The sequence below is a fragment of the Medicago sativa genome, chromosome 6 (assembly GCF_051527215.1).
Source record: "Medicago sativa cultivar Bolivia chromosome 6, Bolivia_mono, whole genome shotgun sequence".
Lineage (NCBI taxonomy): Eukaryota > Viridiplantae > Streptophyta > Magnoliopsida > Fabales > Fabaceae > Medicago > Medicago sativa.
Genome location: NC_140754.1, coordinates 22,442,077 through 22,462,539, shown reverse-complemented (window position 1 = coordinate 22,462,539; position 20,463 = coordinate 22,442,077). Strand labels below are relative to the sequence as shown.

At 32.1% G+C, this 20,463-nt stretch overlaps 2 protein-coding genes across 2 annotated transcripts; one reads left to right on the top strand and one right to left on the bottom strand.

The window, feature by feature from the left end:
* The first annotated feature begins 2,035 nt into the window (after positions 1-2,035).
* LOC146913752 (high mobility group B protein 7-like) lies at positions 2,036-5,986 on the top strand. Its single transcript, XM_085716966.1, has 7 exons — positions 2,036-2,259; positions 2,360-2,524; positions 3,293-3,383; positions 3,514-3,600; positions 5,102-5,146; positions 5,243-5,325; positions 5,461-5,986. The coding sequence occupies exons 1-6, from the start codon at positions 2,177-2,179 to the stop codon at positions 5,288-5,290; spliced, it is 519 nt and encodes a 172-aa protein (XP_085573092.1). The 5' UTR covers positions 2,036-2,176; the 3' UTR covers positions 5,291-5,325; positions 5,461-5,986.
* Positions 5,987-8,284: 2,298 nt separating this feature from the next.
* On the bottom strand, positions 8,285-17,151 carry LOC146913751 (protein BREAST CANCER SUSCEPTIBILITY 2 homolog A-like). The gene is made up of 18 exons (XM_085716955.1): positions 16,778-17,151; positions 14,846-16,009; positions 14,629-14,753; positions 14,388-14,536; positions 14,096-14,218; positions 13,832-14,029; positions 13,681-13,762; positions 13,544-13,594; positions 13,385-13,460; positions 13,194-13,305; positions 13,045-13,116; positions 10,905-11,100; positions 9,829-10,005; positions 9,501-9,643; positions 9,332-9,394; positions 9,015-9,228; positions 8,689-8,856; positions 8,285-8,597 (listed from the first exon to the last, which is right to left on the bottom strand). The coding sequence occupies exons 1-18, from the start codon at positions 16,956-16,958 to the stop codon at positions 8,541-8,543; spliced, it is 3,351 nt and encodes a 1,116-aa protein (XP_085573081.1). The 5' UTR covers positions 16,959-17,151; the 3' UTR covers positions 8,285-8,540.
* Between the last annotated feature and the right edge of the window lie 3,312 nt (positions 17,152-20,463).

Below are 20,463 nucleotides of genomic sequence, written 5' to 3'. Positions count from 1 at the left end.
GATGATGTGAAATGATCAACAACCCTTGAGCCCCATAAAAAAATTTCAATTGAAATATGATATATGATCATTTTCAAATTTAAAAATACAAAAGAGGGATAAAAAATGTAATTAAACTTAAAAAATAATTAATAAAACTAGCAAGTAGTAACTCTATTTATAAAATGGGCAATAGTCATTTTGGTTTCTAAATGTGTAACGAGTAGTCACAATAGTTTCTCACTGTATCAAAATTTCAAATAGTCTTCGATTTTGCACAATGTTGGTCAAAATAGTCTTTTGCAATAAAATACTTTGTTAATATTATCATATCAGTCATTCAATGTATTTATTTATTGTCATATCAGTCTCTATAGGTACTTATTCTGTCATATCAATCCCTACATAAAAATAGTTAATTAATTTTAACGTTAGAGAATATTTTGCTGGTAGTTCGGACCAACAAATCTTTTTTTTTTGGGAAACGGACCAACAAATCTTGATTGTCCATAAATAATTATGTGAGCTATTTTAAATGTCGTCTCATATAATTTGACGATGTGAAGTGATCAACAACCATTAAGTCCCATAAAAATTTCATATATGATCATTTTTAAATTTAAAATTATGAAAAAGAGACCAAAAATGTAATTAAGCCTAAAAAATAATTAATGAAACTAACCGGCAATAACTCTATTTAAAAAATTGAAAATAATCATTTTGATCCCTAAATGTATAACGAGTAGTCACAATAGTTCTTTGGTGTATAAAAATTTCAAAATAGTCCTTAATTATACATTATGTTAGTCAAAATAGTCATTTGCATTAAAATACGTTGTTAATATTATCATATTAGTCCTTCAACGTATTTATTCATTGTCATATCGTTCTTTATAAGTACTTACTCCCTTCGTCCCTACATGTAAACACCCATTTGACTAAAAATTTGTACCTAAATATAAACCCCTTTTCAAATTCCTAGATGCATTTATTATTTTTTCCTAAACATACCCCTAATTAATACTACTAACTTATCTTGAAATATGAAAAGTCAAATTTAATACACATAGAAACAAAGGAAAATTTGGTAATATTAACACAAAAATTAGACACATTAATTACACTAACAACTTTTCTTAAGAATTGTGAAAATAATAAAAGGGGTTTACATATAGAGACGGAAGAAGTATTTACTATCATATCAATTCCTATGTAAAAAAAGTTAATGTCAATTTTAAAGTTAAAGATTATTTTGACCAACAAATAAATTTCAATACTTTGGGGAGCAATTTTTTGGAGTGGGCTAATGTCCAATCTTGTTAGTCCCGAACCCGATTTGGGATCCGAAGTTAGACAATATTCTATGATGGACACACACCTTGAATCTCATTAGATAATAATTCGGACCAACAAATCTTGATTGTCCATAAATAATTATAAGAGATATTTTAAATTTCGTTTATAATTAATAAAACTAGCCAACATTAACTCCATTTAAAAAATTAACGATAACCATTTTGGTCCATAAACGTATAATGAGTAGTCACAATAGTTTTTCGATGTATAAAAGTTTTTAAAATATGTAAATCAAAATAGTAATTTGCATTAATAGTCCTTCAATGTATTTATTTATTGTTATATCAGTCTCTACAAGTACTTATTCTGCCATATCAATTCCTATATAAAAATAGTTAATTTCAATTTTAACGTTAGAGATTATCTACTCACTCCGTTTCAAAATGAGTGTCGTTTTAACCAAAAAAAATTGTTTCAAAATGAGTGTCGCTTTCAGTTTCCAATGCAATAATAATTTTTTCTTTTCAATTGTACCCTTCAATTAATACTCTGCACACTACTTCCAAAGTATTACTTTTAAAATTAACCAATAGTTAATAAGGATAATTTGGTAAAATAACCATTCTCTTTCTCTTAATCATTGCATTTCTTAATATGTGTGTAAACACCTAAAACGACACTCATTTTGAAACGGAGAGAGTATTACCCATTTATTTAAAAAAATAAAAAAATAAAATAAACCTGTCCCATCATCAATCAGGAAGAGGAAAAGTTTTACTCTTTAGCGGGAAACCCTTTTCCTAATTTCATTTCATTTTCATTTCATATCCCTTAAAGCAAAGAAAGAAAGTAGCGGCACTGCAGTTTAGTTGTTTCATCATCGATCAATCAATCACTGCTGATGGCACGGAGAAGAAGAGTTAGCAAAAGGGTTTGCGCCATTCGTCGTGCTCGTGCTCCTGATGGAAGTGCCTTTTTCAAATGGTATCTATTCAATTCAATGTTCCTTTTCTACTTTCTTTCATTTTTAGTGTTTGCGCTTATACTTATTATGATTGATTGAATTGAATGTGTGTGTATGTAGTGAAACATGTGGGATGTCTGTTGCTATTGCTTTGACTGATATGCATTATTGTGACTCCAACAAGATTCAATTCAAAAGGTTACTCGGAATCGTTCCCAAGCGAACTCGCCCAAACATTCAACGTTTGATGAAGAGCCAACCCATTTCGCCTTATCGCCTTTTTATGTAACATTCCTCACTCTCACTCTCAATTCCATCTTTAGTGTTAAATGTTACTTAATACGCAGTCAGGGATTCCCCCACATTCACGCAGTCAAGACATTTGGAGACGTTTGATCAATTCATATCAAATACAAATATATTTGGAAACTTAGTTACAAATACAAATCACTTGCAAGACTATTTGAACATGTTCATTATGTGTTACGAGAATCTACAACATTGAGTGTAGAATAGACATATGTTGCATTTGCTAGCACCTTTAACTAAATTTTCACAAAGCTAATTTTATTCCTAATTTCACTTGGTTACAATCTTGGAGACGTAACTTGATGCATTCCATATTTTCAACTACAATTAGCACTTTTTCCTTTGTTATGTATAGTGTTTCTTTTATATATAGGTGTTAGTGGTTAGTTTGTTAAGGGGAGAAAATTGTCAACAACATGGATCGAACTTTGAACCTTCTCGTTTAATGCCTCAATTCCCACTGATTACAAATTCAACAACTCTGTCATGTAATTTGTTGCAGTAATTTAGGATTGGAGTGTTTGACAACTATGGTTTGTTGTTCTGTTATTGGGATATCAGAATATCTCACTATGAAAGAAATTGAAAGGACTATAAGTAATTTAGGATTGGAGTGTTTGACCGATTTGTGTATTTTAGATGCCTATTCCATGTTGTTTGATCCTATTCAATCTTGATCAAATTTTCAGGTTTGATTTTTTTGGTAAAAGTTATGTTATATTGACTATATAGTTTTCATATCAGGGAAAGCTTCATGAAGGGTCAAGACATGGAAAACTATAATATTGAACTTGATAGGATAGGGTTTGAAAAGTGGAAAAATATGTCAAAGGAGGTAAAATAACTACCTGCCTGCCCTAACTTTATTTCCATATATATGTGATCATAAACGTAATTGGTCAATAAACGCTTAGATAAACTCAAATGAGTCAAAATTGTTGAGCATAATCTCCTTTTCTCTTCAGGAGAAGCAACCATTTGTTTCTCATGCTAGAGAATTGGACAATAAGCACCAAGAAGCTTTGAAACAGGATGCTATTGGGATCATTAAGGTAATTTCACAATGCAAATCTTGATCTTGTGTTTTAGTATATGTTGTAATTGAAATTATACATTTTTGTATATGAGGTGTAGAGACACACTTTAGTGTTAGTCTTTGTGATATGTTCCAATTTTAGCTTATTTTTTGTTGATTGCATCTGAGAAATTTTAATTATACATGAAAAGTTTTTGATGAAATTCCAATGTCATTGATAAAGTTAGTTATTTTGTGGAAGTACTATTAGAGGTTTCTTATAAGTTAGTTGAAACTTGTAAGTTAATTTCAATTGTTTTCACTTAGGTATATAAGGTCTCTCTGTGCACATGGAATACTTCACTTTTACTTTTCCAATGAAATGAGAACAATCAAATCTTTGTAATTTCACAATTTCCATAGGTGTTATTGTGCTACCTTAACTTGCACTTTTGGTCTGTATACTTCTACATCATGTATAACCTATTATTAATGTGATTATTATGAAATAAGTTGTGAATCAGTTGATAATCAAGTTACCTTTGCTTGAAGATGAAACTTTTGTTGCTATTAAGTGACAAAAGAATTTAGCATCATGTAAAGTTTTTACTATTCAATTCGACATCCTTGAAATGTTTATGCTTACATTGCATCCTAATGATCCATTTCATTCCATTGTGATTAGATATCTAGTCAAAGTTATAATACATCATTTTCAAAAGTCAAGTGTAATTAGGATTTAGGAAATTATATAGATCCAGTGTTGGTTAAGAATGGAGAAATTGTTGTGGACAAATGAATATCTAGCTTTTGCTGTGGCTTCTGTAACAGAGATGAATTGGCTGTGTCAGCCCGTCTCAGCCCGAGTTTAGTTTGTATACAAGAAATTATCGGAAAAAAAGTTGAGGATGAAAAATAGTTTAAAAGAAAACCAGAGCTGCTCCTTTTCAGTTTAGAAGGAAATCTGGATATTGCTTCTATCATTAGATTTGTTAGATTTGTCTTGCATGTGTCACCTATGTGCTTCCCATATGGTGGACTCTTTAGAAGAGATTTTTTGAACCTTTATAGTGATTGTGGTTCAAACACAGTTTGAAAAATCATTATTTATGCGCCTTGCCTCGTTTCTTATCCTTTGATTTTGGTAGTTAATAAAGTTGATTTTAATGTAAGCAAATATGATAGACGAAACGGAAGTGGAGTCTAATTTGTAAACTTCAGTTTGTTCGCACTGTTGCCATATAGATTTGGACTGGATGTGGTTAAAATATCTTGCAATCATTGCAGTTAGCACATCTTGGATCTCGAGTCAAGTACTGAAAGTTGAAATATGATTTGGTTAAGTTAAAAAATTAATCGTTTCATCTTTAATCCAATGGTTAAGAACTTAAGATATGCCGACTGCAATGACCGCAGGGTATTTTGGCCGCAGACAACTATATTCAATGTTGTATTTGTGACCCTAACCCCCCATCACTTGTTATAATGAAATGTAATTATGAGATACAAACTCATCTTTGACATGGTATTTATTTTAGATAAAGTATGGAGCAAATTCACGACTGGTTGAGATTCTTGATAAGGTTATTAAGGTTTTTCTACTAAATCTCGATGATACTATGATTCAAACCTATTCATTAAAATAGTATTCAATTTTGGTTTGTTTGAATGGTTTGCAGACCCAAATGATCTTTAGAGAATCTTCAGCGAATCACTCAAAAGAATAATCTTCCGTTTAAGTATGACTTGTTATTTAATGACGGTAAATATATCTTTCTAACTGTATCTTTTCATGTATTGAATGAACAATCATTTCATAGGTCTCATCAAATTAGTAATGTTGGACTATGGATATTTGTATCATGGAGACATTGAATGTTGTTTGATTGTTGTACAGGAATCATGAAGCATGAAAAGAGTACCGGTTTGCTTTTGCTGAGTTTTGTTTTATGATAGAGGATGTTGATTAGATTGGTTCATATTTTTTGCTGGTGTCAACATCTTTTACTTTGTAGTTTGTACTTCCAATGTAAATTTTACATTTTATATAGAATACAAACATTTGATCGAAATGGGTCTAATGTTATTTGAAGAAAAGGTGAGAACAAGAGAGGACCTTTAGAATTGATATAGTCTTGGCTTAACTTTGAAACTATGATGGGTGAAATTTGAGAATAGATATATTTTCAGAATCTTTGAGATTATCTTCAAAGCATTTTGACTCGCCTTGATACCTCTTAGTGGCGCGATCCGCTTCTACTGCGTGTAAAGTTTCTGTGTTGTTGCAGGGTTATGTATCTGCTATTAGTTATTTTGTTACTGATTCCCGTTGTATAACATTGCAGCTGGATTCGTGGAGTCGAATTAGTCTTCTGTGTTTGTTTATGATATGCACTGCAATCTGCAAGGCTGTTTTGTTCTTAGCTCTGTGACCTTCTCTTTGTATTGTGCTTAGTCGTACTTTGGTTTGGGAGCCGCTTTGCACATCTTGTGCTAGCTTGCTCGGTATTAATAAAATTCTGCTTATAGACAAAAACTCTGAGCTTCTTCTCATTTAAACTCAAACTCAAACCTCTCCCATTTCTCTTGTTTTATCTGCCTATATATTAAGAATTTTGCATATTTTGTCGTTTGAGAAATTACCTCCACAAAATGATATTCATTACGTTATAAGAATTGTATAATAAGTAATTAAATTCATATACTTGAACTTAAAGTGAATATTTTTCAGTAGCATTTTTAGGTGATATAGCGTGATGTGGACTTGAAGGGATAAATGGCATTCAAAAATTTAATGCTACTATGTCATTGATTGGTTTTATTTTTTGAAAAATCTTCCAAAAAATGATTTTAAGGGATTTGTAATTTTCCTTCTTCAATTTTGAAAGGTTTTAGTTTTACAGAGTTCTAACATGGTTAAGATCATATCGCCAAACTTTTGAAAGTATATACTATGTTTAATTATTTATTCTCTCTTCATGAATCATGTATTTGTCCCTTCTGGTTTATATAAACAAATATCGATATGGTAAGGATATTTTTTGTGTTCTAGTCTATCTTTGATATTTGATCATTCACCCTAACAAGGTAGCTTTGGACAAATCAAGATAATAAGCCTTTCATAGAAGCATTTCCTTTGCAATCTTCATTCATCTCTCTGTTATACAAATGCTTTATTAGAGAAATTCTCTGGCATTTCCTTTGAACCGAAGAAGGCATTGTGTTAGAGAGATTTCATTGTCTGCAACAACTGGTATATAACTGTACAAGTTTTAATTTGACCAATGTGGGTGCAAAGCCAGAATTCTCTGGCATTGCTCGGGAAGATGAGGATGTAGACGAGACAGATGTTGATCCCTAAAATTTCATTTTTAATTCCAATGCCAAGAATGATAATTCTTGTTTAATGCCAATGCCAAGAATGACAGTTGTTTTATATTGTTTATTCATAGTATAAACTTTTGGTTCTTTGATCTTCATTGCATGGCTTATGAATTTGTGAAAATTGTTCGTGGATTTCTTTCCGCACATTTCATTTTTAATGGTTGTATAGAATCTGTAAATCTCTAAATTCGCCTCTCTTTCGGTGTGTATATACTTTTCTTGACTTAAACTAATATGGATGCTTTCATCATTTTTTTTCTTATCTATGCTGTAAAAACTGAAAATTCTGAGAATTTTATTGTTATGTGTGTTATTGAATGAATTCTGAAGGAGTTGCCTCAATATTTTATTTCATCTCATCCTTCCTGTTCTTGTTTTGAACAAAGTAGGAATAAATAAAAATTAAATTAAACTACGATTGACTAATGGATAAAGATCTCTATGGTGAGATTAGTATGGGATGAAAGATTAAGTTACGTATGATTGACTAATTAAATTATTAACCATTGGAGAATGTCTCAAATCCCAACTCGGCTAATTTGGTTGTATTATCCTTATTTTAGCATTTGAATGAAATTTAGTTTACTATAAAAAATATATATATCTATGGTCGTTAATACATTGACATGAGAAATTTTTGCAAAATTTAAAAGATTTTCCAAAAATTAAAAAAGTTTTAAATAGTTTATAAAGTCTAACTCAATTAATAATACCGATATTGTTAGATTGAACAATATCACATATGTTTGAACCGAGGATATGTAAAAAAAAAATTGTTATGGAAAAATTTAAAATTTCGGATTGTTTAGTTTATGGGATACATAGCTTGGAGAAAGTTTAGTATGACAACAATATTTGAACACAATCTTTATCCACAAACGCATAAATACCTATCTTCATTTTCTATAAGAAAAATTGTCCCAAAAAGATTAAATTTCTCAACGATCATGCAAGTACTTCTAATGCAAATATGTGATAGAGATTTATAGTAAACATCTTCATAATGAGTATTACCATTTCTAGAAGGAAAATTTGGCATGTCACTATGATATTATAGTAAAGCTTTTCATAGAGACTATTAATGTCATAATCTAACCACCTTTAAATGAAATGTATATATCATAATAGGGAAATGCTGAATGTCCCGAAAACAAGCTTCCCGAGGTTTTCCCGACCTTTATAAAACAACCCTTGAATCGTGGTAACTGACAATTATAATAAATGGAGCCTGTTTTTTTTATTTGTTATCACTGAAATTGCTTTTCGTGATGCAGTCGGGATAGAATTACTCGGGAGATATGGCGGTGCTGATCATAATATATCATCACCAATCCGAGTTTACCAATATCTCGTAGATAAATACACTACTCATCTTGTGATATTCAAAAGGAACACACTAACTTTATATTTTAGGTCGTAGATAAATACACCACTCATCTTGGGATATTCAAAAGGAACACACTGACATTATATTTTTCAAAAGACCTGTTAACTTTAACTACGTCAATGTGGTCATGAACTTCACAAGCACATTAATACTATGTAGACAGTATAGCAACATGCACATATCTTTAGACAATTCTTTCTCTCCACCTAGGTTTCACAATCATCAATTATACCCAACAACCATTCCTTGAGTTTCTGTATTATCTGCAGAAGAAGAAAAAAGAAACAAAGTGTCATTATTAGAAATTGAACCGTGCAACTCAAGTTTAGATCAATAAGGTTCCATCATGCATACCAAGCTAGAATTGCTAGCCCATCTTGTGACGGAGCTGGCAGGATTTCTGAGGTGAGAACAGTGTGGAGAATCAAATTTCAAGTAATAAGTTGAGTTTTCATTAGCATCAGCAACCCATATCTGGTTTGTACAATCCTTCTCCTTTTTTATAAGATTACAGAAACCAACCTGCATATAACAAAAACACATGTTTTATCTAATTTCTCAATTGATACGAAATAAGTAGTGTTTTGCAAACTAGACAGCTTAAAACAATGGAATTGAATCACAGTCCATGACCGATAGTTAAAACAATAGTAACAAGAGTTATAGAACAATGTAATTACCGTAGATCCAACAAGGTTATGGTTGATTGGTGGAAATGAATCATGATCAATCAATGGGGAGCAAAAGCAAATAGCAAGCAATGTGTCTATAAACTTTTCTGATTGTAGACCTTTCATGATCGATCCATCAGTCACAAAAACCCATTGCTTATTTTGCTGACCTGATGTATAAGCCTTTCCGACATGCACAACAAATGCAACAATATCGAACTCGCTGTATAAGAATAATAAGACAACGTCAGATATTTTCTTGGATGTTCTTTTTTGACTGCTAGTAGAAAGATATATGTATATAAGGACTAGGGCGATAAAATTACTTGGACAGAGGGATGTCACGCAAACTTGACAATGGGATTGATTTCCGACTATTGAAAAATGAACTGCAAAGAACAACAACAAGATGGGTTTAGAATTGACATAACCATAGTAAAGTGAAGTAGAAATTCTCTTTTTTTTTCCGTCCTATTCTAATTGTTAGATACCTACCTAAACTGTTCCTTTGCGTCAGAAGATAATGGCAACCACTTGGTAGTAGATCCTCTAGTCTGCAAACGAAGGACATCCGAATCAGATCCATATGGTGTGAGTCCTGCAATTGCATATGCTTCTCCCTCTGCCAGCTCCTGACGCTGTCACATTGTTACACAATATAATGAAATTGTGAGCAATCATCTGATGTCCATGATAAACATGTATGTTAAGGAATTGACAGAAAGGAAATCAAGTACTGTATAATAACTAGCTAGAAAATTGTTGAAAATTTGTTGTCATTGGGAAATATGATTATTCTTTGCAATTCGACGATCAGACTCACCTGCTTCTGTGTTGGGTTCCAGATTGTTACTATGCCTTCCTTAGGCTTATCTCGTCGATTTTTGTAAGTTAATCCAACGACCCGCAATTTCATAAATGGCGTTACATCTCGGTTTCCCAAGCCAGAATCTTTCAAAGCTTTCTCAATCGAACTTTCCATTTGTGATTGTCTAGTTGCCTGAAGATGGACATGAAACTATAAATATATTTCATGCATATAAACTAGAATATAAAATGTCTCGCTAGCTGGTGCTTTTAAATTCAGGCTGGGCAACGGCTAAAAAACTAGCTTTTGGAAAGATGTGTGGCTTGATACGTATGTGTTAAAAGAGTTATTTCCTCGCCTCTTTTTGCCTGTAGCGGACAAAATTGTGACAGTTGCAGAATCAGGTTGTTGGTCTGGTTTGAGTTGGAAGTGGAATTTATGTTGGAGCATGACTTTTTTAGATAGGGAGGAAGGTGAGGTATCTATGTTGCAATGTTGGCATATCACTGGTTATAAATACACCAGACTACGGAGTTTGATTGTCGGACGCTGCTAGAGGCTTCTCAGTTAAATCTTGCTACCACTGGTTGACAAAGGAAGGCATTTTTAGGGTGAATTCAAATGACGACGTCCCGACTCAGGTTTGGTTGAAACTGTGGAACAGTGCAGTCCTTAGCAAAATTCACATTTTCTGCTGGAGGCTGTTGCATGTCAGGTTCGCAACGAAGGAAAATTCGTACGAGAGAGGCATCTTAACGTCACGACATCAACTCAGCTGCGTTTACAGCAGTTCAACCACAGAATCTGTCCAATAAGTATTATTGTGTGGAATCAAATTCATGGATGGCTTGGAAGTTCCAGAATGCAACATTCAGGAGTGTGGCTTGACATGTGACTCGTTCGATACCAGAACCCATGTTCTCATTTATTGCAACACTGTGGTATCAAAGGTGGTAAGAAAGATAGGAAATTCTCACATTTAATGTAGATGGCTACAGTTTGGTGCATTTGGATGTAAGTGGCATAGCGTCACATATTAAAGTGGCATAGCGTCACATAAAATAAAAATAAAAAAGAATATAAAACCTCACATTTAATTTGGCCTTATACGCAGCAAAAGAACGAAGCTGCTCTGGAGTCATATCCGCCATTAAGAATTCAGGTTCTGAAGCTGTCTCCAACATCATATAAATCTTAGCCCCTTCACTATCGTCATGATCATAAACATGTGAAACCGCTCTTTCCTTCTGATACTCCGAAACAATGTTATCCACAACAGCTGAGCGTCTAACGGGATAAAAGTAAAGACTGTTAAGATGGTACCAAGCCCCACACACACACACACACACTGTGTCGATGTCTTTAAGACTCTATAGCTAAAATGAATGCATGTAGCAGATTGGATTTCTGATTTAGTTTATTTTTTCTCACCTCCTTCAGTGTTTTTATGGAAATGAACATAGAACAAATGAACAAATGATAAATGAACATGAAAAATAACCAAATTAAACCACTTGAAATGAATAGATATGATATTCAAATTATTAAATACTTAAGAATAAACTAACAACTAGATAGTCATTTTCTACAAACCAAGTTCTGGAAAATGTGAAAATTGAAAAGCATTTCCCTTTACAGTAAAGAAGACATCCTAAATAAGTTGTACTGCCACTATAAGATTGTTTTCCATGTATATAACAATGTACATTTATATATATAACCTACGAACTTCTCGCTTCACTAGTAATCGACAAAGCCGCATTACTAGCTGCTTTCAATGGGGCCCTATTAATCTTCTAAATACTAACTAGATTTGTACGCAAAGATTTCAGAGGATTAACCAAAATCTATATGGTTAATAACTACCACTATCAGTATCATGCAAGATGATCAATAAATAGAGAGGAGAGTGTTAGTTTTATTGTTAGATGAAAAGCTCAACTTCTCTGACACCTTTGTAAAAGAACTTTTATGAGCAGAAGATCGGTGGCCTTTAAGGTCACTCTTCTTTGGATGATAAATTTCAGTTACTTACAGCGCAAGCAATAAAGAGATGTATGAGGCCACATTATCATTTAGATGATAAATCAGAAAATTACTCTCTCATTTCATTCTCTCTCTCAATTGAGTTGTTCAATTTAGTTTCTTTGCAACAAAACACATATGAAAGACAAGTTTTATGCTAGATAATGAATATTACATGGCTAACTGAAACAAGACAAGCTATAAATAGGATTTGGATTCTAAACCACAAGTAATATATATTAATGTAAAACTTTTGCAGTTATAGTAAAAGATTTGGAACAATGAATGTCAAAATAAAAATCAAATATTTTATGGGCTGCAGGAACTTGGAAATGAACCAAACAAGCTTTTTTTTAAACAAAACCTTCCAGTAACCTTTTCTGCTAAGAAATGAAACCAATTCTATTTAATATTTAAGAGTACCTATAAATTCTTGAAATGCAAGCAATAATTTGAAAAGGATTTAGCTATAGCTGCTTTCAATGGAGGCCCATTAATCTTCAAAATTCAAACTAAATTTGTATTCAGAAATTTCAGGTTTAATCAATCTATATGTCTAATGACTACTGCTATCATGCAATAGTTTTCTATAATGTCCAGTTAATGAAAAGCTCCACTTCTTCGACACCTTTTTAATGAAATTCTTCTTTTGAATGCTTGCATTGTGACTCGATTTTCCAGCATTTAATTATTAGATCAGGCATATTTGAAAAGAAATCCATTGAGATCAAAACATAAAAAGAAATGGCGCTTATTGATAGTAAATTCTGTCACACACCAAATTCCTTTCCAAAACAAAAATGCTTTTCAAGGCAGATATGAGAAGGTAGAATAGAGTTCACCTCAGATGAAAAATGATATGTTTAAAACAGATAGAAATCAAACAACAAAAAAATAATGACAGAAACTATCAATAGAATTTAGACATTATAAAAAAACGTGAGAACAAGTACATGTCACCATCTCAGAGTATAAGATATCAATAGGATTTAATTGTATTGTACACTTATAGTTAGCATTCAATAAATCCAAACACTTCTTAAAATTATGTGTATACTATGTATCAGATGAAAAATAACACGATATTAGGCCAACCAAACCATAATTGTGTGCAGAATCTAATGTGTTCTAGTGTGAAACCTACACAGAGTGAAGTTTTCGCATCAGACGAAGAAAAAGGAGACTGATGGCAATATGAGAAGTCACCTTTGATTGTGCAGCTCCATCATTTTATTCTCCATCCTCTCTGATAAGACAACAGACCGTCCACTGCTTAACCTAATAAGGAAAACAGTTCTTAACTTTTTGGATAGTATAATTAAAAAATATATCTACAGAAAACAAATTTAAGTTACCTTTCTTTGTAAAGAATGGGATATATACGGGTAATTCCCGCCAAGGTCTGAGGTATTAAACCTCCATTGTTTTTTATGCATTTGAAAGCCAAAGGCGGACCGGTAACTTTACCTGTGATTAGCTCAAGAAGATAAGCTCAAGGAACAAGATACTAATTTTCTCTAACCGATGCTTACAAAAAGATGCTTACAAAATCCTAACCGCTCGGACCAATGAACTCTATATGTTCCATTTATGTGAAGAAATAAGCTAACTGTTGATGACACCTAATATTATAGCAGAATATGAGGAAACCTTCCAACAAGACATTGCAGACAGATACTCAATCATAATCTTAAGCCAGAAAAACCTCAAAGGGTGAAACTGGCCCGTTCCAGCCACATAATTCTGCTCCCCAGATCTGCACAAAAAATATGAAGAAAAAAAATTCAGTATCAAGTATTAAGTGTGTTGTAGCCATAGACAAAATTCAGACCAACACATTACCCGAAGCTTCTGTCCTACAAATAATCTTCCAGCATCCAGTTGCTTTGACAATGGAACATCTAAAATGGCATTTATAGAATACCTGTGAAAGAAAATCACTGTGTTTTAGGGAACCTATTTTATTTTCACACGGCACAGTTGAAATTCTTACCATCCATCAGTTAGTTCAACTTTTACTGCCTCCCTGCTCTGATTCCCGGTTTGTGCCTCAAATAATGTCCCACTTTCGGTCACATGATCAGAGTGAATGCTAGATATGCAAAGGATCATCATTGAAGAAGGCGGTATATCCCCTTCAAGAACTTTCTTGATGATAGACCGGTGGCCATGATTCACTTCTCTTTCATATCTATACACCAAATTTTGCAATTAGTTTTATAAACCTAAAATATGTTGTCTAAAAGCAGTTACATACCTGTACTTTAGTTCCTCAAGCACATTTGATACAGTCAGAAATTTTCCCGCACACCTAGCTGGATAGTATCTCTCATAGCATGCCAGTTTCCATACAATCCACTTGTAATGATTCAATACCCACCTAAAGAGATGTGCAACAGAAGTGAAAAATTCTGCCAATTAAGACTAGGCAAAAGAACATTTTTAAGTAAAATGCAACGAGTAAAACATTACATACAAAGTGCCTTCCAAGTACCAAACTCACCTACTTGAATTATGAAATTTAACAACAGAGGATAGAAGCAACTTACTCTTTTGAAGCAAAATGCAGGGAAGCCCCTTGTTGTGCCAATAGATGGATGAAAGCTTCTCCTCCAATACCATTATCATCAGAGCCATCATAGAATATGTACTCTCCTGCATTACCAGATGTCACCTGTCTGACCGGGTTCGGAAAATGCTGCAATGAATTTCATTTTAGTTTATAACAATAACAAATGAGGTCCTAGCAGAATATGGTAAACAACTTTGATAATATATTGATTAACTAACCACTTTTTTCTTTAATGGAGGAACTGCAAAAAATTCCTTTATGTGTATCCTTGCATGCTGAGATGGATATCGGGTGGAAACCTTTATTTTGCATCCAGAAGCACCAGATGATAATTTAGACAAACCTTAAGAACCACACATATTGAAATGAGTTTAATCGATCTTGCAACAGATAAAAGTGAAAGGAATGTACTAAAAACTCTTAAATCATGCATACCATTATGAAATTTTTGAACATGTTGGTCGCTAGAGGCAGAAGTTTTGGAAATGCGAGGCTTTTTGAAGGAAGAAACATTTGCAGTTAATCCTAGTCTCCTTTTCCCAATAGTAGGTTGTTTATTATATGTAGGAGCTGTCTTAGTAGTATTGGAAACATCAACCAATGTCCTACCCAATGGTTTTCCACATGAATCCATTCTTGAAGAAAAGTCGTTCAATGAAGAACTTTTTCTTGTTAAGTCAACAACTTCATTCATGTTATACAAGGGTTTCTGTTGTCGAAGAGTGTTGCTACTTTTACAGCCATAATCACTTTCATTCGCAACATCATCAAATTTCATGATTAAATTATTCCCATTACCTTCATGGCCAAGCAACTTACTTGAAAATTCTGTTTGTCTCGAAGGCTGCAAAGGGTATGTGAAACTTTTTGTCACGTTATTTTGATTGCTTTCTGGTGTCTTTTGATGGACCAAAGGAGTATAAGTATAATTATTACTCTCACTTCTTTCAACTGAGGATGTGATTGTGCTAGTTTGTCTCATATCCAAAGACAAGAAAAGTGAATCCTCTCCATCAAAGAAATCTCCCAAATCAGGGTCACCAAGAAGGCTCCTAGCGCGTTTCAAGGCATCACTGGAAATGGATAATGACCTCCCACCTGCAGTTTGGAATTTAACTTGAGCTTGCTTAGCACCACTACCACTATCTGGTTGCACAATTATATTCTCAAAACCACTCTTCGATCTACCAACTAAAGGACTTTGAAATGACGCAACACTCGTCATTTTACAACTTTTCATAAACTGTAAATGGGGTGATTCTTCTTCAAAAGCATTAAAACTTCTAGCACTCTGAGGAGTTTGAAATTTAATCGGAGCTTTCTTATAACCACTATCACTCTCTATTTGCACAATTTTATTCTCAAAACCATTCTTCAATTTGCTAACGAAAGGAGGTGATTCTTCATCATAACCATGAAACTTCTTGGCATTCTTAGGGGTATGATTATTACTATCAATGATTTCTTCTTGCAATCCAAATCCTAGTAACGTCTTTGCTCTAACAAGACCATTAGAAGATAGAGTAACTTTTCTTCCTGAACCTGTCTTGAAAAGAGAATTCGAGAAGCCAAAAGTCTCATCTATCACATTTTCTTCATCTGCAAAAAAGAAAAATATACATTAATACAAATGAAGACACTTCAAAATTCACCTTGTAGGACTTCGTGAAAAACCGAAATATAGATAATAAATCAATTGTTATCATCAGGGTAGTTCAAAAGTTTTCAATTTATTAGAAGACTTGGTATTTTGTTTCAATTCCTAGCAAGGTTTTAAATACGGATCCATTACCGCGAAAACGGCCGCGACAAAAAGTTATAGGTAGCCACCAATACCCTTTTTACCTGTTTTCAAGGTGGAAAGTAAAATCACACCAAAACGCCAGTTAAAACTGTGACAAAACGCTGATACATCCGTAAAACTCCGTTACGAGTGCGACACACTATTATGGAAGCGAAAAACACAACAATGTAACAACCATCTTTTACGAAAATGAGAGATTGTGTCCTGGGGTCGGACGTGTGTCAGTGTCCGACACCGACGCATATAATGTGATTTTCTCTGTTATGTGATTTTCTTAAATTATTAGCGTGTCGGCATGTCAGTGTCTGTGTCCGTGTCCGTGCCTCATAGACCAGGACATATATTATCCCACACTAGCAGCAACTTCCACTCATTGATCATTATCATGTTCATTATTGAAATAAAAATAATTATAAAATAACAGATTTGGGGCCATTACGGTTACGATAACACACAGATTATCATTTCATACTAATCAATTGTTATCATCGGTTATAAAACGAAGAAATAAAATAAAATAAAATTATATGGTTAATGAATTCAAGAATGAGAATGAGAGTTACCTTGAGGTTGGAAAAGGTGTGAGGTGGAAGCATGAAGGAGAAGATCATACATAGAAGGAAGTGGAGAGGCGATTGAGGAGGGTAAAGGTTTAATAACACGATTCGAAGGGTTGTTGATTTTCCGCCACTTGAAACGGTTATCGTCAGCGTCGACGTCGGAGAATATCTCCCATTTACTCATTTTTCATTGACTGATATATTAAAATCTATGGATAGGGTTTCAGGATCGTGATTGGAATGAAAATCTTCGTAAATGGAACAAGTTAGGTTGCTTTTGAGACAGAATTGGTTCTTCGTAAATGGAACAAGTTGTGTTTCTTTCTCTCACTGATGTTGGAAGGAAGGAAGGAACTGTACCGTCATTTGCGTCACTTGCTTTCTTTGGTCTTTTCATTCTCTCTCTTTTTATTTTCATTAATTTATCTTTTAGCTTTCCCGCCAAATAGACAAAAAAGGATCCTACATTTTTTCATTAGTAAAAAAAATGCAAAACATCCATTTAATGTAGAGGGCAAAATGGATTTTAACACGTAATTAGGTGTTTGGCTAATATATATTTTATTTTAAACTACAATAAGTTATAGAGGGTAAAAATGGATTTTAGATATAATTATAAGTCTGGAAATGGAAGAAAAAAGGATAAGTTATAAGTTAGTAAGCTCAAATGCTACTTGAAATAACGTATAGAAATAAGCTATAAGATCTCGAAATAATTTATAAGCTCGTTGTGAAAAGATCATTACCAAACAGATCATTTTTTACCGAACAAACTTATACGCTGTAACATATAAGCTCGTTTCATGACTTTACCAAACAGACCCTACATATGTTCGCTATCTCTATTATACCAAAGCAACACTTTCTTCTCAAACACCCACTTTTTTATTGGTTTTAATCAAGGTGAGTCTTACACTTTGAAAATGGGTTCCACTTAAAGTGGTGAGACCTAGGCTCTGTTTGGTAAAAATAATGGATACCTGATAGCTGAGAACTTATAGTTGATGATTGATGACTAATAGCTTATAGCGGATAGCTGATAGCTGATGACTTAGGCCCCGTTTGGATTGGCTTATTTTGAGCTTATGTGGGTTTATCTACTCCCATAAGCCTTTTTAAAGGTGTTTGGATAAATAAATAAATAAAAATAGTTTATCATAGTTTCATAAGCTGCTTATGCCATATTTTAATAAGCCTAAATTTTCAGCTTACCCTCCAGCTTAACAAGGAGCTTATGAATTTATGTAACCTCCTTCTATTCTCTCTAGATCCACTTTTTCGAAACATATATTTTAATTATAATGTTAGTTATATTTGGCGGTGCATGAGTAACAAAATTGCTATATACTTATCTTAAGTAACACACGTAACTAAGATTTTTATTATTTTTTTTAAGGAAGATTTTTATTATTTTTTTTGTTACATAACAAAAAGAAACTGAATAAAAAAACAAACTTAACTTGTCTTTTTTTGGTAACAAAATGTACACTAATATCTATATATATGGTAAGTTTATTTACACCTCTAATGTTAAATTTATCTTATATGAATATTGATATTTTTTTTAAGGATGAATATTGATTATACTATATATATAATAATAATTAATATATTATAATTTTTTTTTTACATCTTGACTAATTTTATCAAAAAAAATCTTGATAATTGTGTTTCGATTCTTTGATTTTTTTGTTAAATTAAAAATATTTAAAATTTCGATAATTGCTTATGTAATGTCACATCCAAACACTTCAATTTATGTAAGTACTTTTTAGTGTACATATCCAAACATAAATAGTTTATCAAGTATAAGAGCTTATGATGTAAGCTCTAATGTTATAAGCCCTAATGCTATAAGCATCTATATAAGTTGTTTATCCAAACGGGGCCTTATAGCTGATAACTAGTTGAAGTGTTTGGTAAAATTCATGGTACAACTAACTTATAAATATAAAATGACATTATTTATTCATAGTAAAATTTATTAATTTATATTTAAGTGTTTATAATTTAATAAATTAATATTAATTTAATAATTTTTTTATGTATTATTAGTAAAGTATAAAGAGCAATGGATATAACATAATTTAAGAGAGAAAAAATAGATATACAACAATGTCATTAACTTTTTCACAAAGATTAATATTCCACTCGAGAATTATACAACAACGTATTCCATTCCAAAGCTTAATACTCCATTCCATAAAAATGGCTGGAAGCTTGTTAAAAAAATGGCAGGAATAAAAAAATTATAACGTAATTTATGAGAAAAAATATTTAAACGGACTGTGGTGGAGATATATGAAAGAAAAAAAATACTGCACTCAAGAAACAACGGAAGTCAAAATATATACAAGTAATACAACAACGCAAGGCAATGGATATTTATAACGTAATTGTATCTATTATTATATAAATTATAAAGGGTAAAACTAGAATTTAGATAAAATAATAAGGGTAAAAATAGAAAAAATATAAGTTATAAGCTCAAACGCTACTTGAAATAGGGTATGAAAAATAAGTTATAAGCTCATGAAACAAGCTATAAGCTCGTTGTGAAAAGACCGTAACCAAGCAGATTTTTTTTTGTCAAACGAGCTTATAAGCTATCCGCTATAAGCTATAAGTTAGCTTCCAGGCCTTGCCAAACAGAGTCATATAATAATTTCATCCAATAAGAGAGTGAATGTTAAAAGAGTGTTGAAAAGAGAGTTTCCCTCGTTAAAGAATGAAAGACACTTCAACAAGTCTTTGCCTCTTTGGTAATCTTAATAAGAAGAAAAAAAAATTATGTAAAAAAAATCATTTTTCAAAGTTTTAAGATAATTTCTGTCAAAAAAAAAAGTTTTAAGATAAAGTTTTTTTACAAGAAAGTTGTAAGATGTTAAATGCATAATCTTTAAGATAAAATTTTCTTTTTAAACTTAATTAAATTAAATTAAATTACTAATCAATTACTTAATTAAATTAACAATTCACTAATTAATTAAAGGGTCATGCTAACCAATGCCTCCGGGGCGGGCACTGGTTACGGATGGCAAAAAAGGACATTACTACCACAAAAGAAAATATTTTTGACTTTTTTAGTTTTTTTTTTAAGGATGACTTTTTTAGTATTAATTACACAATTTTCAATGCAATAACTATCATATAATTTCCTTTTTTGGCATCTTCAACCAGTGTACCTGGGACACCAGTTAGCATTTTCGTTAATTAAATTACTCATATCAAATTAATAATCTAATCAAATAAAAAATCATATGCACTAAAAGTAGATCAAAAATTAATATAATACGTATAATCTTAGTTCACAATTTTTGTCCTTTCAAAATTAATAACATATTTTTTTCTTTGTATCTCTTATTTTGCTATTATATGAAACAATTTACCAAATATAGTAGATTTTGACTTAAGTTTTTATACAACCCTTGATCTATCTAAAGCTAGAAATAATTGATACTTTACAAACAAGTTAAATCATTAAATGCTTCTTCTGTTAAAACCTTATGCAAATTACTAGGCTAGGTTGATCAGAATTAAAGCTTCTTCAAAAGTGGTACATCAATATGAAGAAATTAGAAAAAGGAAAATATGAAGAAAAAAAGTGAGATGATTAAACTCATCTCAACTTACGTAAGGAAGAAATTATTTAGAAGATTTTTGTCATTGTATTTCAACTTTTCATTTTT